This window comes from Falco naumanni, chromosome 1 (assembly GCF_017639655.2).
Source record: "Falco naumanni isolate bFalNau1 chromosome 1, bFalNau1.pat, whole genome shotgun sequence".
NCBI lineage: Eukaryota > Metazoa > Chordata > Aves > Falconiformes > Falconidae > Falco > Falco naumanni.
Genome location: NC_054054.1, coordinates 86913753 through 86934844, shown reverse-complemented (window position 1 = coordinate 86934844; position 21092 = coordinate 86913753). Strand labels below are relative to the sequence as shown.

The window sequence follows — 21092 nt, the reverse complement described above, 5'->3', positions numbered from 1 at the left end:
CTCCCATCCCATTTTTCAAATGTGTTTGAATGTTAGTAAGCATAGTGAAATTATCAGGTACTCCCAAAATTTGTAGGGACACACAGATCACCTGAACATATCCAAATGAAGGAAACTGCAACTGTTTTTAGAGGCTATAAATGAATTTGGATGTAACTCCATCTACATATATAGGTCTCCTTTGTGTGAGTCATGATTTTGTGTTTGATGTTAATACAGATCTATAGCAAAGCAAAAAAGGGAAATGTGTTTTCATTATAAAAACAAGCTCTTTGATGTTAATGTAGGAAATTATTAAACAAAAGGAAAACCTGGCCTGTCAATACAGACCTAATTATATGTAAACATATGATTCACTGCTTTATACATCTGCCATATCGCCAGGCCCCTCAAACAATGTCACATCTGAATGCCTCTGTAAAGACTTCTGTGTATTAATTTCATCTGGTGAAACCAACACTTCCTCTGGGAGTACTGACTGAAGCTGTCGGCACTTGGCTATCTGTCTGTCTTCCCTTCTGTTGTCCCCATGGGATGTTGATCTGCTGTTCCTTCTCTGCCCCTTGCTCCCCAGTCCTGATGCTATCAGGCAACAAAAATAATAAACCTCCAGGACCTTATCTTGGCTCGGATGTGAAACAACTTCCTACCGTTGTATTTCTTTGTGTATTGAGAGTAAAGCCTGGATATTCTGCAAATGGACAACTAATGGGGTTTTCTAGTTTCCCCTTTTTCCTGCCAGGCAGAGCCAAGAGAAAGCTTAGCACGCAATGGCAGGCACTGAAAGAGGAAAAAAAGAAAAAATATCAATAGAGTAATTTAAAAACCTGTGACAACAACAGCTGAGTTTATCAAATCTGCAGGATAACACTTAACCTTTCAATTCCAGTCTATTTTAACACGTGTACAGCTTGGTATTAATAGCTAAGTGTTACAAAAAAAGTGCTGCTACTCATAGTGAAATTTCTCTCTCAACTTTACTGCCCAAATACTATTTCTGAAAGCAAAAATAAAACTTAAAAAAACTGAAGCTTTATTGGCTTTTAGCCCCATGCTGCCTCACCTCCATAAACCAGAATTTACACTTACTGATCAAATTCCGTAGCTTAGGTTCATGATTATCCAAAGCGTCTTGGTAAGTTTTAATATCAAATTCAGGAAATTCTGATATTTTCCAACATTCACTCAGTTTTATTATAGAATCAGTTCTCACCATTTCTCAGTAGTATTGAATCAGAAGAACATTTTTTTCATACCCGTAACTCCTATGGGGTTATTTTACATTTACAGTACCAAGAAAGCGTTAAGTTTACAGCTTATTTCTAAGATCCAGAGGGCAATACTCTATCAAATCCTACCAGGCACGCAACACAGAGATGCCAGCCCCTCTCCCCCTAAAGCCAGCACACGTGCTTTTAGTTTGAAGATGTCCACTGCCCTGGAACAGCCACAGTGCAAGAAGTTGATGATTGCATAAGACACAAGACTAGATTTAGCTTTTATTCAAAACAGCAAGATATAAGACATCTAGAAGAAAGGTGACAATTCAAACCTGACCATTAAAAGGTTACCTGCCCCCTGCACTTTTAATGCAGCACTATAGTCTCATCTTTAATAGACCCATACAATAACCACATAGCTGTGAAAACCACACAGATCCTTGCTTTCAGGGCCTGCCCCCAACTGCTTTTAACTTTAAAAGAAAAATCAGCTTTTTGATCTGTTCTTGTAAAATCTAACAGCGTGGCTTCCTAACAGGGCTGCCAGCCAACTTAGCTATGGAAAGTGACCACAGACTGGTTAACACACCTATTTCAGATACATGCTATGCTGATTATATTTTGATGTGGCATTTCTGTCCCATCATCATACTGATGGGCTCTGGTAATCACACTTGCACAAAGAGTAAGGTGAAGGCAGTATCAGGCTGCTGTGACCTTCGGGTGCAGCACCTTCAACAGTGGAGACTGAAACAGCTAAATTGAGAAGAAACCACAGGAATAGGCATAATCAGGTAAGTAGCAGCAATAAACAAGTGATAGCATATTCTTGCATACAGTAAGACTTCCTAGAGTGATAAAGTTGCAGCTGACAACAGAATTTTATAATGGGTCCTCTGCAGTTCCTTAATCACAGAAGCTGGAATGTCTGTTTGCCTCCCAGCATTTGAAAAAGCCAAACTAGACCCAATCGAGCAGTTTATTACCAGGCATGACACTGCAGATGGCCGCTGTGAGGATACTGCAGAGTGACAGAACATTTTTTCTGGAGTAAAGCTAAAGCCCAATAGTCTTCTCCAGTTCTTCCCTATATCTCGCCTATATTCACCTATTTTGATACATCACTTCATAAACTTTACCTAGTTTGACCTTAATCAAAATTCACTCTGTGTTCCTAGTCTTGATACTCTTTCTCACCTTGCTCTGGGTGTCTGACACATTCCTCAGTTTAGTTTCAAGACCACTACCCTTTCCTCCTTCAAATCCCTCCTCAAAACCCACAAGGTGTTCACTAAAACATAGCCAGCAGATAATGACTAATAAAGACCAATTCAGTGTAACTAATTTCCAGATTAAAAGAAAATACTCACTACAGTAAGATTAACTAAGGTAAAAAAAGGTTCAGAACCTTTACTACATTGGTAGCAGCATGCACCAATTTTATAAGGATGATTTTGAACATTTCATTCATTACTGATAAACTTTCAGCATGCTTGCCACAATCTGAAAAAAATTCTGACCCTTAGTGCCAGGGGAGTAACTGGTTCTTTGCCAAGTCTGCTAAGCTGTACGCTCTTGTAACATTGACAAGTAATAGTTGTTACGCACAGCAATCATCTCAGCAGGAAGCTTGTGGCAACTATGGTGCAATCAGTAAATACCTGGCCATCACCATCCACTGCACATCTGACGTTACTTGCATCTGGAGACATGTCACTTTGGTCCTACCCAAACAACAACAAAAAGCAACTCCAAGTGACATGCAACCATATGAAAACCTTACAGCATGGAACAGACTTCTAACAATTCTTTTTGCTTTGTTCTCAAGGTCCTGCACAAGGTAAAGTGGTCTAGAAACATATTCTGAGAAGAAAGCTATAGTTCACCTTTACATTAATTCTCCCACATTAAGCTTGCTTTAACCAAAGGTCTTGTACACCCTTGAAGGATGGATCTGACATCTCAAAAACTAGTACCCAACCACCATTCCCAAGTGAGGTCATTGGCTTAGTCTCCTAGATGCTTATGGGTGAACAGAATCTGTATTCTGGAGAAAGTGTCACAGTAATGATCTTGGTTTCATGAGATTACTTTGGAGCATTTTCCAGCATTTTTTTAATAATTTATTTATACCACCACTCAGGTAAAAGCTAGCCATCGTGTATCAACTCAAATAGCACCTTAGGGCTGAAACAGTCTTGAATCCAAAACATTCTCTCACGCAGATTAGAGGCATAGCCTAGCATCTAACTCTTCCTCAACATGAAAAAGTGATCTTTGTAGCTACAAGCTAGTAAAATTAAATAATGTAAAATAAAAGTTACACTCAAAGTTTATGAGTGAGTTAAATAAAAGAAGGAAAAAGTACCATCCAGCCCTCTTTCAGTGCAAACAAATTACTAGCACATTAAAAATAGCCCTCTTGAATAAAGTGTGACTCAATGTCACTAAAACTAGATAGGGAAACAACCTAAAAGCACTGGCCGATGTAACAGGAATGTAATTTTCGTTAGGACTGCAGAAACCACATCTTACCAGGACAGTAATGAATTCAATTAATGAGAGACATGGGAAGTTCAGAACAAAGACCCAGAGCCTCAGCAAACTACATCACGTTAGCACTAACAGTTGTCTGAGATCAACCAAGATGCATTATTTTTCACTGAATATTTCAAAGGTTACAAACTGGATGGCAAGATTTTGTTCACAAAGACAAATATAGAGCCCATCCGCTTTTATATAGGAGCTGGTAGAGCTATGCTCACAGAAGACAACAGCAATATTTTACCATATGGGGCTCTTCAAAGATCTCTAAACAAAATTTCTGTTTTCTTAGTTAATCCAAACTGATTTCTTTGTAAGACTTGAAGAAAATTATCATTACTAAAAAAGGTATGTACTTAACCCTTTCTTAATATTGAACAGCAAGGATCTTATTTTACTGCACTACAAAATACATCTGCCAAGCATCCAGTCTAACACAAAGGTCAATATACTTGATAGCACATGATGCACAACACCTGATACCTGTTCAGATTTACATCAAGCTAAAGTTGTAATCCCTTTTTATAGCAAAAATGTTATTATTTCAAAGACACAGTGCTTATGAATGCAAAGGAACTTGAGAATGGTTGTTCCACTGCTCTGATCATGGAGAAAACTCTTTGTAAAGCCAAACTTAAAATCTGCTGCTGGTTGTTGCTCTTTCTGTCAACAATTTACAAGCTCAATACCTCACTTTCTGTGTCAGACTAATTCTGGGATATTTTTTAAACACCTGCTTGGTTTAATCATTAATTCAGCATTGCTCCTCTACACAGTAAGACCCCATTAGATATGCAGTAACTTAGTAATTTTTCTAAGGACTTAGTGAATAATCAGATTCCAGTTACAGCAGTGATCTTCTGCCATCTATTGCAAATTCAAAGGGAAATACTACTCACCGTTTCTTTTTATATATTAGCTGCATGACAACTGCAGCATTCAGTCCACAGGTCTCAGTTCTCCAATAGCTGAAACAAACCCACTCTACAAGGCCTGATCTGCAACTTTGCCCTGTAGCTCAGTGGTTGCATCTGTTTATAGAATTGCCAGTTTCTACCCTTTTTTTTGGATGAAGACCCTATGCTCAGTCTGTACATGCACACACTCACCATTGCTCAGGTATATTAGGCACCTAACATACACAGGGTTTTTTTGTGTACTTAAGGGCAGGGGGGATACTACATAATATTACAATATTGAATGAAAAAAAGTCTCAAAAGCTTATAATTTGAGGAGAATTTGCACAAAAGCAGAAGCCAGCACTAGTAAAAGACACAAGGACATTACAGGACTAGACAGACAGAATCAAATAAAGGTCAAGAAAGCCATTTCACTGATCTGGAATATTACAGCGTAGTCACTCAGCAAGGTAACACGGGCCAATAACATTTACCTGCAAAAGCTTTGGATTGAAACTTTTGAATTACATTAAAAGGTTTCAAAATAAGATAATTTTTTTCACCTCAAATGTCTTGACTGGTTCAAAAAGCTGCCAGAAAAGCAAAGACAACATTGTGCCTGCTTTTATTGGCTTATCCATACAAGCAGAAAATTACACATTCCCAAAGACAAACAAAACTCTTCATAGAAACACAATGTAAATTTTTTCAAAATGCCTACATTAAGAGAGAATACCGTACCTTACCAAACTCAAACTATGTCCCTTGTCAGTAAATATTTTTAACATTATTCATAAAATCCTACTAAAATTCCACAATGCGCTTACAAAAATTCAGGAAAAATCTACTATAATTCAGGCTGCAATTAGTTAACAATAGCAGCTGCTTTTTAACTAACTCTACAAGCTGACTTTCTTCAATCAGTATTGTAACTGGCACATCTGCAGACAGGAAATCCTCAACACTACCAAGTTTCCCAGCCTATATTATCTGAGACACCTGATGTGGGTGTGTTGATAGAGAGCAAAACAATGAATCACATCAACTGCACATCAATTAACCAGCTTTAACTGTTAATGTGTTTCATCCTTAAGGCTGGAGTGCCAATTTGAACACTAAAAAAAAAAAAAAGGCAACACAAAACCCCCAAACCCTCAAACTATTAAGTTTGCATTTTCTAAATTAGAATTTTAACTCAAATGTATGACAAAAGTTATAATACACTTAGTTCCTCTGTATCAAAACAGTGAGTGGAGTCACATTACAAGTGAGCTGCAATAGTATATTATGCAACCTTATTCCATTATAATTATCACTAAATCAAGATATTTTCCTTATTATTTCAATTTATTAGCTCTTTTTTCCACCTTAGACAAAAGTAAACAAGTTGACTTGACATTTCACAGGTGTGACTCCACCTCACTGTACTTTTACCAGAAAGCTTGACAAAAATCAAATACAGAATTTAGAAACCCACTTTCTGGAAACAGTTTCACTCCACCTCATGGAACATTATTCTATGGTTTTCAGGATTGTCACATCTCCAGATAGCATGACCTGTTTGCTCTCGGCAAGCTCTAGTGTCTTTAATTGTTTCTGGTGAGTATAATCAAGTATTATAGGCTGTTTCCACAATTTATAGAAACCTATTGCACTTCTAAGAGAACAGTAATCTCAACAAGCAAAAGAAAATGTTTGTCAAAACACACAACCTGCTCTATTTGCAGTACTAGGAAAATACAACGCTGACTTAACCAGGGGAAAGGAACAACAGGACAATAGATTTAGTCCACTGGGCAAAATACAAAATGCTGTAAATGATCTGTTCCCATTTCCTCTAATGGACCTATTCTGTGACCACAAGAATCTAACTTTATCTGTTATCAACAAATAAAAGATATTCCCCACTACTCTAAAACAGTGGTGTCAGATAAAAAGAACAGCATAAAAATGGAGTAGCTAAAAGGAATTGCTAAAGTTGCTAGTATTCTTCTGCAACAAAACAGGTTTCCTGGCCAGTAAGTTTCAGCTTATTTACTTTGTTCATCAGATATCATCCACTTGCCAAATATCACTACTAGCTTTAGCCATCCATTATTTATCTAGAATTCCAGATACTCCAAAGCTTTATAAACACAAAAGACAAGAGGTCTCCTATTCTGGTGGGCTTGCAGTCCATCTTAACCAATATAGGATTGTAACAGCAACAAATGAGTAGCTTAGGGAGCTAATGCAGAAAGGGTATTTTTGTTGCTGTGGGCTGGAGCCTTTTACTATACATCATTTAGTGTGTTAATCCTTACAAGAAGTAGCATTTGACTCAAAGGAGGCAAAAACCCAAACATAATTCCCATTTCTGGTGATGATGCTCATAGCCATTTGTCACAAAATTATTTTTTTTTAACTGATATACTCTGACTTAGGCATCGTATATCAGTTCTGAAGGGTCTGAGATACGTGAAAGTTCCTAACCAGATTTCAAAAAGCTCTTAAGTTTCAAGGTTCCCTGCAACAAGCTCGGACTTTTGGGGACAATTACTTCTTTTTCTCTGAACTGGATGATGGCTACAATAACAAACATAAGCAACACTGTTCAGAAAAATCCCTAGAAGAAATGGCAGCTGCTTGAACTGGATACATAAGAACTGGTAGTGAATAGCTTCGTGAATAAGTCAAGAGTATGGACTTAGAAGACACTATTTGCACCACAGAGGTTGATGGAATTCATGCTCTCACCCTCTAGTATATGTGAGGAAGACTAAATGGTCTCCCACTTATTGCAGCTCATGCGAAAGCTGTTACCACAGATTTCTTCCATTCATTGTAACTTTTGGGTTTTTTTAGAAGGTAAGTGAACAAGTCAGGTATGCAAGAAAACAATTTTTAAAAATAACAATGTTTAAGTCACAAAATATTTCATATAAAAGAAGGGGGGGAGCTGTTTGGCCCCATACAACATGAGGGGACTTCATTTCCAGAATGGAAACCATTGCAAATAATTGTTAAGATAATCAAGTTTACCTACTGCCCACATGACCGTGTCAAAGGAATCTGTTTCTTCTGTGCCCAGGTCAGTATTTTTCCAGGTGACTTGCAATCTATTGCTCTCCAATTTTTCAACTTTTGTCGGGAAACATCTCTTTAGAAATTTTGTGCCGTAAGATTCCATGTGTTCCGTTACTAAAGATGCCATTTGCTGTTGAGTAGGGGAAAAAAAAAATGTTTATTCTTAGATATATGACCTTTTAAATGTAAAACCCTCCTTCAACTGTCTTCTTGAAAATCCAGTAAATACCCTGTGCATTTCAAATGTTCTTTGTCAGTTAGTTACTATGCATTGTCAACACATGACAATTTATTGAGCCAGTATGACCTGCAACTCCATTCCAATAGGCATCTACATCTGAATATTCAAATTCTTTTCAAAAAAGTACAACAGTATATGAATAAAACTGTTGCTTTTAAATAATTTGTTGCTTACACAATAATATCAGCCAGAATATATTCAATTTAACAGTACCATAATTACCATTTTCTGGCAGCTTGATGAGAATTAAATACTTTCATAAAGCTAAGGAAGAAAAAATATTTCCCTTTGCCACGACATCTTTCATTTCTCTGCAATGACTATGAATCACTAAAGTTTCTGGAAAGTTCTACTACAAAAGGGAAATAATACTTTTGTCCTAAAAGCCTGTTTGAAAAAATGAAAAAATGTCACACCACGGTCAAGTAGCAAAGTGTCACATTGATAGGTTTATCCGAAAATGTCATTGCTCTTGACTGCAGTAATTCAGGTTGCCCTTCGTCAAAGAATATGTTTATAACTTAAAGTATATTATCACAAAACCACTAACACAGAACAACTACATGCAAGCTCACAGCTTACAAAACTGTATTTTCAAACTTTTTACTAACTAATATGAAAGCAACAGCAGGGTTATACCTCTTCAGAAACATGATAGCTCACTAACCAGTTTCCATCAGACTCAGTGTGGCTACAGACTGATTATTTTATCTCTATTAATAATTTCTTAACTCTGAAATATCTATTCTGCTCTTCGTGCCTACAACGGATCAAGTTCTCAGAGAAACTACTGTAAGTGTTTTATGAAGTGCCACACACACATTTAATACTATTCCCTGCTTGCTCAGATCTCATGCTGTTACAGGTGTAGATTTCTTCAATGATGAGTGCAAATTCCAAGACACATTCTTCTACAACGTTTGCAAACTCTGGTACACATACCACTAGTCTTAAGGAAGCCACTTCAAAGTGGGAGTGGCTGGCACACACCAGGAGCTGTCACTACCTGCAGTGGTACTTGTCACTGCTGCTCCTAACAGCACCACTCCCTCCTCAAAAACTGCGCTATTACACACGAAAATAATTTTCCTACACACTGTATGTGCAAAGCAGTTCTCAAAAACTAACCCATGGTTCTATCACCCTTTCATCAACTTTGGCCTGGAAGTGTTTTGCACTATTGCAATTAAGCACTAAAAAAAAAATCCTAATTCACAATCCCAAGAATAATTAAGTTAATGTGCATTCATTCCCAATCTGAAAACACTCTTTTCAAGTAATTAACATGACAGGCTTCATTCCTGAGGCTAACATTTTCCAAAGTTTTTTGCCTGAGAAAAAATTTGTTGGAAACTTTAAAGGAAAAGTTCACTGAATGAAAACCCAGAACTCTCTCACTGTTTTAAGAACATTACAGAAACTTTTCCTTCAAAGTAGTGTTAGCATCAAATCTTGCAGGGGCAGAAGATTCATAATCACCTTTAACGTACCCTCCCTAAAGATCTATGAACCAAAAGGACTACCAGGCCCTCAAAGAGATCATCTAACCTGTAGAACAGAAGCTACAAAATCACATCCAAGCAATGCCTTTTTACTGGATCCAGTAACTTGTCTTTAACCCAAAGTTGCTATACTACCTTCTGTTGCTTCTTTAAGCAGTTATACTTTTTTACACAAATCCTGTATAAAACCTTTGTTGTTGTTGCCTTTTCTCATTGTTATTTCCAATTGCTTTTAGTCTGTTTACACAGGAATGGATTACTGGCCCAAACGGTTTTCTATTTTGTCAGCAGTCAGGACCACTTATACTTTTAAATAAAACTCCTCAAAATCTTTCCCGATTTTGAAACATTTTTTCTCTTTAAATTTTCCTGCCTGAAAGTTTTTGCATTTAATTTTCTCCATCTTAGGGTTGATAGTTCCACTGAAATCACTGTATTATTTTTTTTACCTAGTTATAACCATCATTGCTTTGAAAGTGATAAGGTCAAGATTTCCAATTCCTGTGTCATTACAAACTTTCAGCTTAGTGATTTATTTACATTCTTCATAATGAACTCCACACTGTACTACTTCATGTTAAGTCCAATAATTTATTTTAAAAATCATTATCTGTAACTCCTAGAAATTCAGGATTATTTTAAAGAGATTGTTTAACGTTTTTAGCAGCGGCATAAATCTCTCCCATGCTTCCCAAACTTTTCAATCTTGTTTTCAATTAAGCAGGAGGAGAAAAAAAAAAAAAAAAAAGATTTGCTTTCCTGAGTACAGTATCAAGAGATGTGATAGGAAAACTAGGTAATATTTATTTAGTTTCTCTTTAGAAAGCACATACTAGGAAATGTTTGGAGAAGCCAACAACACTTTAAAAAGTATATTTGATTATTTTTGTCTCCTAATGTATTTGATATATAAGGAGATATAAAATATTCTGTACTTGCCTGATCAAACCCACGAAGTGGGATACTTCTCATCATGACTGTCGTGTCCAACCCAATGCCCGTTAGAAAACCAGCACATTCAAGTGAAACATCTTGTGAAACATGAGTTAAGGAAATATAAACAATAATTTCAGATAAATGCAATATAAAAGGGTAGTATACAAGTGGGCTTTTTACCTAGAGTTTCTTCTCACACAGATATTTTTAGTTTGCTTAGAATATTTTCCTCATAGAAAACATTGCTTTTCAAATCCTGAGAATTTATCCTCAACTGACCTTAATTCCCATGATGCTACTGCATAGAAAACTGTTACTATTCTACTACCAACTCAACTACAGGGCATGAGCAAAGGAATTCTGAAAACTGAGCTTTCATAGGAATGACAGCTATGCTGCTTATAATCATAAATCATCACAGCTTTTTCAAAGGATACAGCTCGCTCCAACAACCAACCTGTTACACAAAAAGAAAAAAAGAATAAAGCAGCGGAATGAGCTTGTGCATATTTCTGCACAACTAAAAAATATTTTCTAAAGTATGTAGAGTTACAAAATTACAGGCTTGAGGAGCGGATCTGATGTTGTTAGATTGGAAGAAAGAGCATGGCCTGCCAACTCCAACAAAGACAAACACTATAACACGTGGGCTTATTATATTAACAGATTAAAAAAGAACAGGCTTATAAGACATAAGGAATTGGTTTTATATTGTAAAGAGACATATAAACACATACCCTGAAAGTTAAAGTGAAGAAAGCCATGAAAAACTCAGAGAAACTAGCAAGGTTAAGAGGCATCACAAGTATTTCAGTTGTGTTCTATGACATACCTTGGTTGGAAATATCTGGACTAGACACTGACAGATGTCTCCCCCTGTGCCCTACTGATGCCTCATCTCTACAGGGTGTCTCAGCACCATTGCCTCTGAGACAGGAGACAACATATAAACACACAGACATGCAGCAGTCTTGTCCGAACTCAATTATATCTTAACATTTCTAGAGGTATCTTAATTACTAAATACATTTTGAAATTGTTTTTAAGAAAACATAACACAAACAGAAGTTAAGCATGTTTGAAATTCATAGAATTATTGATTTGTTTAGGTTGGAAAAGACCTTTAAGATCATCGAGTCCAACTGTTAACTCAGCACTGCCAAGTGCACTGCTAAACCACGTCCCTAAGTGCCACATCTACACATCTCTTAAACACCTCCAGGGATGGGGACTCAACCACTTCCCTGGGCAGCCTGTTCCAGTGCTTAACAACCCTTGCAGTGAAGTCATTTCTCCTAATACCCACCCTAAACCTGCCCTGGTGCAACTTGAGGTCATTTCCTCTTGTCCTATCACTTGTTACCTGGGAGAAGAGACTGACACCCACCTTGCTACAACCTCCTTTCAGGTAGTTGTAGAGACTGATAAGGTCCCCTTGAGCTTAAACCTCTCCAGGCTAAACACCCTAGGCTCCCTCAGCCGCTCCCCATCAGATTTGTGCTCCAGACCCTTCCCCAGCTCTATTGTCCTTCTCTGGACACACTCCAGCACCTTGACATCCTTCTTGAAGTGAGGGACCCAAAACTGAAGCCAGGATTTAAGGTGTGGCCTCACCAGTGCTGAGTACAGGGGGACAATCACTGCCCCAGTCCTGCTGGCCACACTATTTTGGATAAAAGCCAGGATGCTGTTGGCCTCCTTGGCCACCTGAGCACACTGCTGGCTCACATTCAGCCAGCTGTTGACCAGCACCCCCAGGTCCTTTCCCACCAGGCAGCTTTCTGGCCACTCTTCCCCAAGCCTGGAGCCTTGTGTGGGGCTGTTGTGACCCAAGTGCACTCAGCCTTGTTGAACCTCATACAACTGGCCTCAGCCCATCAGTCCAGCCTGTCCAGATCCCTCTGCAGAGCCTTCTGCCCTCAAGTAGGTCAACACTCCTGCCCAATTTGGTGTTATCTGCAAACATACTGAGGGTGTGCTCGATCCCATTGTTCTGTTTTGTCTTCTACATTTTGCTTGATTCCAGACCACAGTACCATAGACTCTTAAATCCATGGAAAAACACACACAAACGGAAGGCTAACACAAAGCGGTGCATGCATTGCAGTCTCTCTTTATAAAGAGGTATCATTCATCAATTTTAACTAAAATTTACAAAGCAATGATCCACCCTGTTACCAGAAAAACTATTAGTATACATGCTTACAAAGACAGAAATGTTTTCATAGGACATAAAAAGCCTTAGAAAATTACAATATATGTGAACATGTGTGGCAACTAAAAACAAATGTTAGAGGCATAATGAAGCTCGCAAATTTGGCTTCTCTTGGCCCTGCCACTGACTAGTCACATATCCCTAGGAAAGTTTTTTTCCCCAACACTGCAAGACAGAAACAAGTCCAATACTTGGAAAACTCTTCATACACAGTGTATCTTATGCTAAGAAAGCAGAGCAAAAATTAAATGCTGTCTTATGGCCTATACCTTACCCTAAACCAATCTGCACCACCTCCTAGTTCTAAATGAGATGCTTTTAAACTTCTGAAAAGTGCAGACATGGGGGCTGCTGCTCTTTAAGCCCCAGGGACTGCAGAGTCAGTACAACACATGTTTTCTCACAAAAGACCCTAGATAACATCTATCCATCCTATAATAAAAACATACAACTTCTGAAGGCGTACAGAGAACAGGTTGAGCTAAAGAGATAAAAATCTGCTAGTCTGGGTTTTATGTTTGGCAAACAATTTAACATAGAGAGAAATAAATTTTTGCAGCATTAGGGCATCTGGTTTATCTGTGAATGGATGATCACTCCATTTTTTAGCATGTATCTCCTGCTACGTGCTGCAAAAAGCCACACACTGCTGGTAAAGAAATATCTGCTGGACATTCACAGGGAATACAATGAGAATATCTGTAATTTAGGCATATGCTTGCCGTTCTTTTTCATTAGATGAAAAATAGATGCCAGCTGGCAGTTATTCATTGCATCAGCACTACATTATTCACAATTTCTTCTACAAGGTAGAGGGTTCCTGGGTATTGTCAGTGTCTAACAGAAAAGTTCAGAAAGCAGAACCTAACTTCATTCACACCTGCTCAATCTCTCACTCATTCTGAACGTATTTCAAGGCATCTTTTCTAATTCACTCTGCCAAACCCCTTCATGTCAGTAGCAAGAATTTCTTCACAATGTTTGTATATCTAAGGGACTTTAAAGTTGGTTAATGGTTTGCTCTTTTTTTAATTTTTTTTTATTTCATATGAATAACTGCGGGACTGACAGTTCTATAACCCCCAGGCATGTAATTTGTAGCTGAGATATGTACATTTGGAGAGGGAGGAAAGAAAGAATAAGTACAACACAGCTCAGACTAGAAACAAAAGGTGTTAAACTGAACCTTGGGAATATTTAAAATAGAAACAAATCTGACAGAAACAAACCTTTAACAACTCCCTAGCTCATTTGCTAGGACACAGCCTGATAAAGCACAGAAATGCTACTGTAGGCCCTGCAGGCTTATTTAGACTAAATCTCAGGAATGCAACATATAAACACTAGACTCCCACATTACACTGTTACAACTTGCATTACCAGCAACTGGACAAAAGCCACATTTTCACAGAAACATCTTACAGGGATAAATCTTCTGTTTAGTTTTTGTGGGGGGGTTTGGTTGGTTTTGGGGTTTTGTGTTTGGTTTTTGGTTTTTTTTTTTTTTTTTTTTTAAATTTCCTCACATAAATCATGCTCTCAAAATTCAGGAGGTGACTGATATAGTACAAACAACAGCAAATTTACTTTCCTTTTTAAACTGTACCAAGCAGCCTTGTTTATCTATTTGATGTTTAGCTTAACACAGTGCATTTTTTTATATTAGAAAGTCACAGACATGAATGGCAGCCCTGTTTTCTTTCAAAACACTAGTATTACAGCTTCAAGCCTCTTTTCTTATATATACTTCACTTTTTCTAGATTTGCTTAATAGAGAAAAGAAAAAAAGCCTAGTATTATCTGACTTTCATGCTAGCATATCTGCATTTCCTATCACAATTATTTCCATCAGGACATTTCTCTGTAGTGCAATACTGACTCAGAATTTTACTGTACTCTGTGCTGTAAAAAAGACAGACTATAGCATTTTAGTATTTCCATTAAAACCAATTTTTTCGTATTTCAGTTCAACAATAGCTCCCAACACATAAGAAAAGGCAAAAGTAACCCAACTGTCTCATCATATTTTCTTTTGTTTTCAGAACTTCCACCACTTAAAAGAACATAATTTTATGTTGGAGTTTCTTTCATAACTGAAGAGCAATTTCACATACCTCAGTAGCAAAGAATAGGAACAGTACAGACTTTGTTTAAGTTTATGCTGCCCTCTCGTGACTTCCACGTATAATGGCTACAGCAAAGATGGTGAAAATTTGTATTTAATTTTATTTTAGAAGGAAATTTCTTAAGGGCTGTGCGTGTCTAATCTGTTAATTACTAATGAAGGCTGGTAGTGTGATGCTGATGCACAGCAAAACAAATTCTCAGAAGGAAAACAGAAGGACAGAAAATCTGGTATATAAAAGGCACTTTTGAACATTTTTCACCTTGCCATAAAGAAAATGCCAGCATCTGTTAAAGCCATGGTAAGGTAAACTTACGTTTTTCCAGGAGATTCTTTTAACCAGAATAGATCATCACTTGTAATTCCGTACTCCAGTGCGCCTGCAACCTATGATCACACAGGTAAGATCTTGAATCTACAATGCAAGTCCAGGCAGCAAAAAAACCCTAGTAGTAACCTGGGCTGTATTAGCTGAAGTATAGCCAGTAGGTCAAGTGGAATATATCTAGGGTTTCCCAAATATGTTATCCAGCCTTTGTCTTTAGAGATTTTCAAACTCTGACTGCAAAAAGCCCTGAGCAACACAGTCTGACCTCACAGCTGACTCAATAACCGACCCCAACGTCCTTGAGCAGAAGGTTGAACTAGATGACTGCTAGAGATCCTTTTCAACTTTAATTATCCTACAGCTCTTAGCAACATCAACATACTAAATTGATAAAAATTATTTTCTGTGGAAATGTATTTCTGAAAAGCCTGTGCTTTATATAAAGGACAATTTTTCACACAACACAAGTACAAAAATCTCTCATGTGTTATTTTATATTTACTTTATTTATCCCCCAAATGTTCCTCATTATCTGCAACAAAATTAGTAAAGCCGTTCTTAGATGGCAAGTGTAACTTACCTGTGTAGGATATTTTGGTCTTCCTCCAGTAGCAATGACAATATTTTCTGCAGTAACAATAGTCTACAAATAAAAACACAAAATCAAAATCAAGCATTTGAAATAATTTTATCTGTCTTTAGATTTTATCTATGTACAAATAAGTGATAAATGAGAAAGTTGGCACTACCATCTGCTATTTATATGACATAATAATCAGCAATGCATTAAAAAAAGGATGGAGCTAAAATAAACTAATACATGCAGAATTTTCTCCCACACATTCTCTACCAGTTTTTGTTTTAATGAAATTGCTCCTGTACTGGACAAGATCCTGATGACTACTTGGAAGCAACAGTTGTGCACGAACAACAGCTTTTTAAAATCAATTTTTGCTTAGGACAAAACACACAGAAATCACAGCAAATGAATTCTATCTTTAAAGTCCGAAGTTAATCTACCTCAAAAGTAGCATGTTTTCAGAAAATGCTAGGCATCTATCCCAAAAAACTTTTGTTGTCTCAAGCTAGTATTAACCAGTAACATTATTTGATTCCCTCAAAGAGGTGTTAAAAATGCATGTTCAGTGTCTTGTTAAATATGCAGAAGACCACTATTCTGTTACGTGACCCAGTTGCTTGAAGCTGTGCATTCAGTATAATTGCTTCCCACATACAATCTTATATTAGAGAGCTAATCACCCTTACAATTCATCTGAAGGAGGAAAACATCTCAGACTGATTTAATGCTCAGAGCAATAAGATGTTGGCCCTCTTTACATCTTTGTAAGTGTCTATCAAAGCAGTATGACTCTGACAGAAAAAAATTAATCTTTTGTCTCAGCTCTTGTATCTGCAGAGAGAAAGCAATGGCATTTAACTGACAGGTTACAGGCTAGGGACTTAGCAGGCAACAGTCCAAGTTCATAAACATCTTCTCTGTGGAAAATGCAAAACTTCCTTACGAAAATTATAATGAATACCTAAAGCACAATGCAACAGTACAATCTAGCTCCCAGTCGACCTGAAAATCAACACATGAAGACCTGAAATGTTTGAAGTGAATGATATTGAAGAGATCAGCCCAGCAGCTCACCTCTTTACCTGCTTTTGTTAAACCACGGACTGTATACGGATCAGAAAATCTTCCTTTCATGTTGAAATATTTCACCTTCCTGTTTAAAAGAAAACAGCAACATGATGCGCGCTTAACAAAGAATAGGAATTAAATACAATCAATTACTTTTTCCATATCTGAAGTGCTAAAAAGGCATAGAAAAGTAAAAGGAAGAAAGCATTTCATTTCACAGGTTTGTTTGCCACTCTGTCACATAATTTAAGTCACTTAATTCTTGTGTCATAGCTAATTCCTCTATACATCAGAGTACCTAACCTTGTAATATGCTTTGGGATCAGGTTATTGACCTCTTCAAATGACACATTTTCCACTAGCATAGCATTACTGTTACTTTCTATAAGATTACTTATAGATCTTATTTGAAAGCATGATTTATGTAAGAATTTTATGAGAATGACCTCATTTAAAAGCATTCAAAAGTGACTCAGTAGGAGTCACAAGACTAGAACCTGTCAAATTATCTGTTAATTTAATTTCTCTATAAAATGAACTGCATGCTGAAAAACTCAGAACCATTTCAGCACTGAAAGCAAAAAAAGCCAGCTGCTAGCATAGTGTTATCTGTGGGCCTGTATGGCATATAAATTTTGGTAGACAAGCTTGAAATTACCTTGAGAAACCCTGACTACTTCATATTAATGCAAATCCTCTCCAGATTAAAGAGGGCATTCCCTGATCACTACGGTGTTAGAAAGCTTTCACATATGGTCACTTTCAACTACTATTTCCCAGAAAAGGGGGAAAGAGGTGGGGGGAAATCACTTACATTGGCAAGGGTACTTAAAGTCCTGAGCAGAAAGGACTTGCAAACTCAGAATATTAGCTCTAATGAGAAACTCTAAAGGCAATTCAGCAATTCTACAAGGAGAGGAGCAGCTCCTTGACTATGGGAAGAAAGATGAAATTTAAAAACTTATTTACTTGTCTTGTAGTTGCACTCTGTGTCCCCAGTTCAAGGATTTCACATAATTCTGAACAGCTTGTGCCATCACAGACCTATCATAAAACAAGAAACTGAAAATGAAGTCACGGCATCACAAATTCAGACTATGCAACTCAAAGATACAGGCAATTGCTAGAAATTAGGAGTGTTCTACATCAGTTTTTGCTATGAAAGTAAATTACCAAGTCTGAGTCAACACTGTACCTGCCTTGATAAACCAGTAAGTACAGTTCTGTGATTTAAACAAGGAGCAGTCTAAAAAGCTTCACACAAAATTAACTTCCCTAACTGTCCCTAAATAAACACCAACTGGGAAAGGTTGTTATGTATTTGCAGCAAATAGGAGTGGATATGGGCAATAATCTTTACCATGTATGATGAACAGGTTGGGCTATATTCCAGCCATAGTGCTGGGCATCTTTAAGGGCACTCCTTAAAAGGGCTGCTTGATGCATAAGCTTTTTAGGAATGCAGCCAACATTCACACAAGTTCCACCAAGTCCCCATTTGGTTCCTTGGGAGAAAAAAAAGAAAAAAAAAGTAAATGCATCAGGTTAGCATAACTTAATGCAATTGGGTTACTTAAGAGTATTAGGTTGTTCACGCAATTAGTTTAAAAGTCCTGAAACAACATGGAGTTTACTCTCTCCTACAGATCAGTTTCTAACTCTGCTTATGGTCATTTTTTTAATAAAAAACATCTCTATATTATTCTTCTAAAATTCAAACCATGTCAAGATATTTCTCAGAGCTCTGAAGATCCAGTTACTACATAATCACATTTGCTTATTTGCATTTGCAGATCTTATTTTACATATTATACATGAAAAGCCTCAACATTATATGATTCATGGTTTTTAGAAATTGTAAATGACATTTTGACAGAGACAATATTCTCACATATTTAAGTTCAAAGTCTACTGCAAATGGTGGCAATCAAACACTGCTAACAACATTAATGTGCAGGAACTGTCAGAGCTGGGACATGGGAAGGAATGAGCAGTACAGCAAGCTGGGCTTAAGGACTTTTACTACAAGCAAAGTAGGCAGCATGGCTTTGGCCACTTCACTGCCTGAAGCAATCTGCTGACCCAAGCAACCATTTTACACACATGTCCAAACATTATCCTAGTATTTCTCTTCCATACCTTGTGGAGAAGGTTCTACATAATCCAAAACAGCTACTTTCCTTCCAAACCGAGCAGCTTTAAACAAAAAGCAAGACAAGGTATTTAAAGAAAGCTTAAACATTTTTAGTAGCACAGGTACAGATGTACAGGAGATGATAGCTGGTGGTATCTACTGTCTTAACTCAAGATAGGGACCCAGGTTGCCTATGTAGTCAGCAGATTCTCCAGAAGATACTTAATAACCCAGACTAGAGCCTGCAGCTTCCACCAACCCTAAAAATGCAATCTGACCCCAGATGAGATGTTTAAGAATCTTATGGACTGTTGAGCACATTACATTGAGTTACAAAGGGGCAAGGTTCTCTACAGCAGTTAAACAGCTCTTGGAAACAGTCTGAAGGGACTGCTGTTTCAACACATAAATAAGAAACATTATAATTTTTAAAATACAGTCTGTATGGAGGCACTCATAATATTTTACAATAACAGTGAAATAAAAATTTATTAGATTTTCCCATAACAAAAGAAGAAACATTTTTTTAACAGGTTAATAGGAAAGCCAAACAAGCTCACCCCACCCAAGGGTGTGAATTAATTCACAGATTAACTATATGGAGCAGAGTTAACGATTAATGTGCAGGAACTGACGTATGCTGTTTCTTTAAAAGCTTTAAGCTAAACGAAAACTTTTATTATTTATACATACAAACCTTCTTTTGCACAAGCAAGGCCTCCAGAGCCTCCACCGATTACCAGAAGATCATACTCATTCTTTCCTGTGAAGAGGACGTGAAAAAAAGAGAAACAGGCAAGGAAAACGGAAGAGATGTGTAAAAAGGTAAATATCAAAAAGTACACTGTATTTTACAATTTACTATTGCTGATTTGGGTTTTCTTTACTAGAGCACTGTGTTTTTCCAGTGCCCCAAGGCGTTCTCCAAAATTTGTTAAACTATCTACTCTGGTTTTGTGAATGAAATACAGAAAATAAAGCAATCCAAAAGAAGTGAGGAAATAGATTTTTACACAATGTCCCATGAAGCTTCTGCTGTATGATCAGACAGTTGCAGCTTGGATCCAGCATAGGTCTTCTGTTTCTGCATTACAGCAGCAAGTTCTGCACAGGGATCTCTCAGCAGGGTCACCGTATCAGGCTGGCAAAGCCTCAGTGGCAATGCGGGCCTTGCAGGGGTGCAGCGGGGTGGCCGGAGGGAAGCTAGCCCCTTCCACCACCTCGGCCTCCCCTCAGCCCAGCTGTCTCCCAGAGCAGCTTTGGAGTGGCAGGGGAAGCCCACAGGTGAGCAGTAACTCGTTTCTTAGCCAGGGCATCAGGTCAACCTCAGCTCTCAGGGAGCTGTCAGCGGCGCGGGGAGGACAGTCCGCAGCGCCAGCCGCGCCACCGTACGGTTGGGGGACTTTTTTTGGCAGTTCAGAGCGGGCAACTGGACTCGGGTGGCTGATACTCCCCCCGGTCGCTGGAGTTAAGCCTAGAGAAAAAGTCTGGCTGCCTCTCGGGCTGCCCCGCTACCCCTCCAGAAAGCCCCTCCGCAGGGGGGCGGGAGGCCTCCTCCTTCGCAGCCAGCTGAGGCCCCTGCCTCCCTCACACAGAGACGGGCGCCGACGGCGGCACCGGCGCAGGGGGGCTCCAAAAGGCGTTACGGGTGCAGGCAGCCCGCCGGCCTCCCTGCCTCGGCCGCCGAGGGAGGGAAGAGCCGGCTGAGGGGAGGGAAGCAGTCTCCGCTCAAGTAGCGCGGCTACGGGCCTCTCCCCGCCGTGCGGGTGATAGGCAGGGCTCGGGAGAGCCTCCCCAGGCGCCTGCCGCGTCAGGAGGAGAAGTCAACCCTCTTCCTTCCCGCGGGGAAAGGCGGAGGCGCGGCTCCCGCCAGGCGCGAGCGCAGCGGGCACCCCGTACCTGAGAGGCCCCGTGCAGTACGGCACAGCCCCGCCACCCCCAGGACACGCTCCCGCCTCTGCCACAGCGCCGCCATGCTGTACGGCAAAGGGCCCCCCGCGCCCAGCCAGGCCCCCCGCGAGGTGCCCGCGCAGCGCCTGAGCGGAGGGCGGCGCGCGGGCTCGCCGAGGGCAGGAAGGGCGCGAGCGCGCTGCCCGCCCTACCGGCCCTACGCGCGGTGCTGAGGAGAGCCGGCCGCTTCCCGCCCGGGGGAGCGCTCGTCTTGCGCTCCGGCTTCTGGAGCTGCTGCGAAGCTGCGAGAGGCCTTTTCAGAAGGCAGGCACCGACCCTGGCCT

General features: G+C 39.0%; 1 protein-coding gene across 4 annotated transcripts in view; it reads right to left on the bottom strand.

Annotated features, from left to right (window-relative positions):
• The window catches only part of TXNRD2 (thioredoxin reductase 2), a 42817-nt gene extending 21963 nt beyond the window's left edge, over positions 1 to 20854 (bottom strand). For 2 of the 4 annotated variants that reach the window (XM_040603004.1, XM_040602994.1), the window contains exons 1-11: positions 20758 to 20854; positions 19556 to 19621; positions 18864 to 18920; positions 18085 to 18229; positions 17694 to 17768; positions 16731 to 16809; positions 15657 to 15719; positions 15065 to 15135; positions 10846 to 10865; positions 10412 to 10503; positions 7685 to 7859 (exon numbers count right to left, since the gene is read on the bottom strand). In XM_040603004.1, the coding sequence (XP_040458938.1) occupies positions 7685 to 7859; positions 10412 to 10503; positions 10846 to 10865; positions 15065 to 15135; positions 15657 to 15719; positions 16731 to 16809; positions 17694 to 17768; positions 18085 to 18229; positions 18864 to 18920; positions 19556 to 19621; positions 20758 to 20833 (919 nt within the window). In that variant the 5' untranslated portion in view covers positions 20834 to 20854. The remainder of the gene's footprint in view (positions 1 to 7684; positions 7860 to 10411; positions 10504 to 10845; positions 10866 to 15064; positions 15136 to 15656; positions 15720 to 16730; positions 16810 to 17693; positions 17769 to 18084; positions 18230 to 18863; positions 18921 to 19555; positions 19622 to 20757) is intronic. The other 2 variants (XM_040603014.1, XM_040603022.1) reach the window with 1 other exon arrangement.
• Positions 20855 to 21092: the final 238 nt, after the last annotated feature.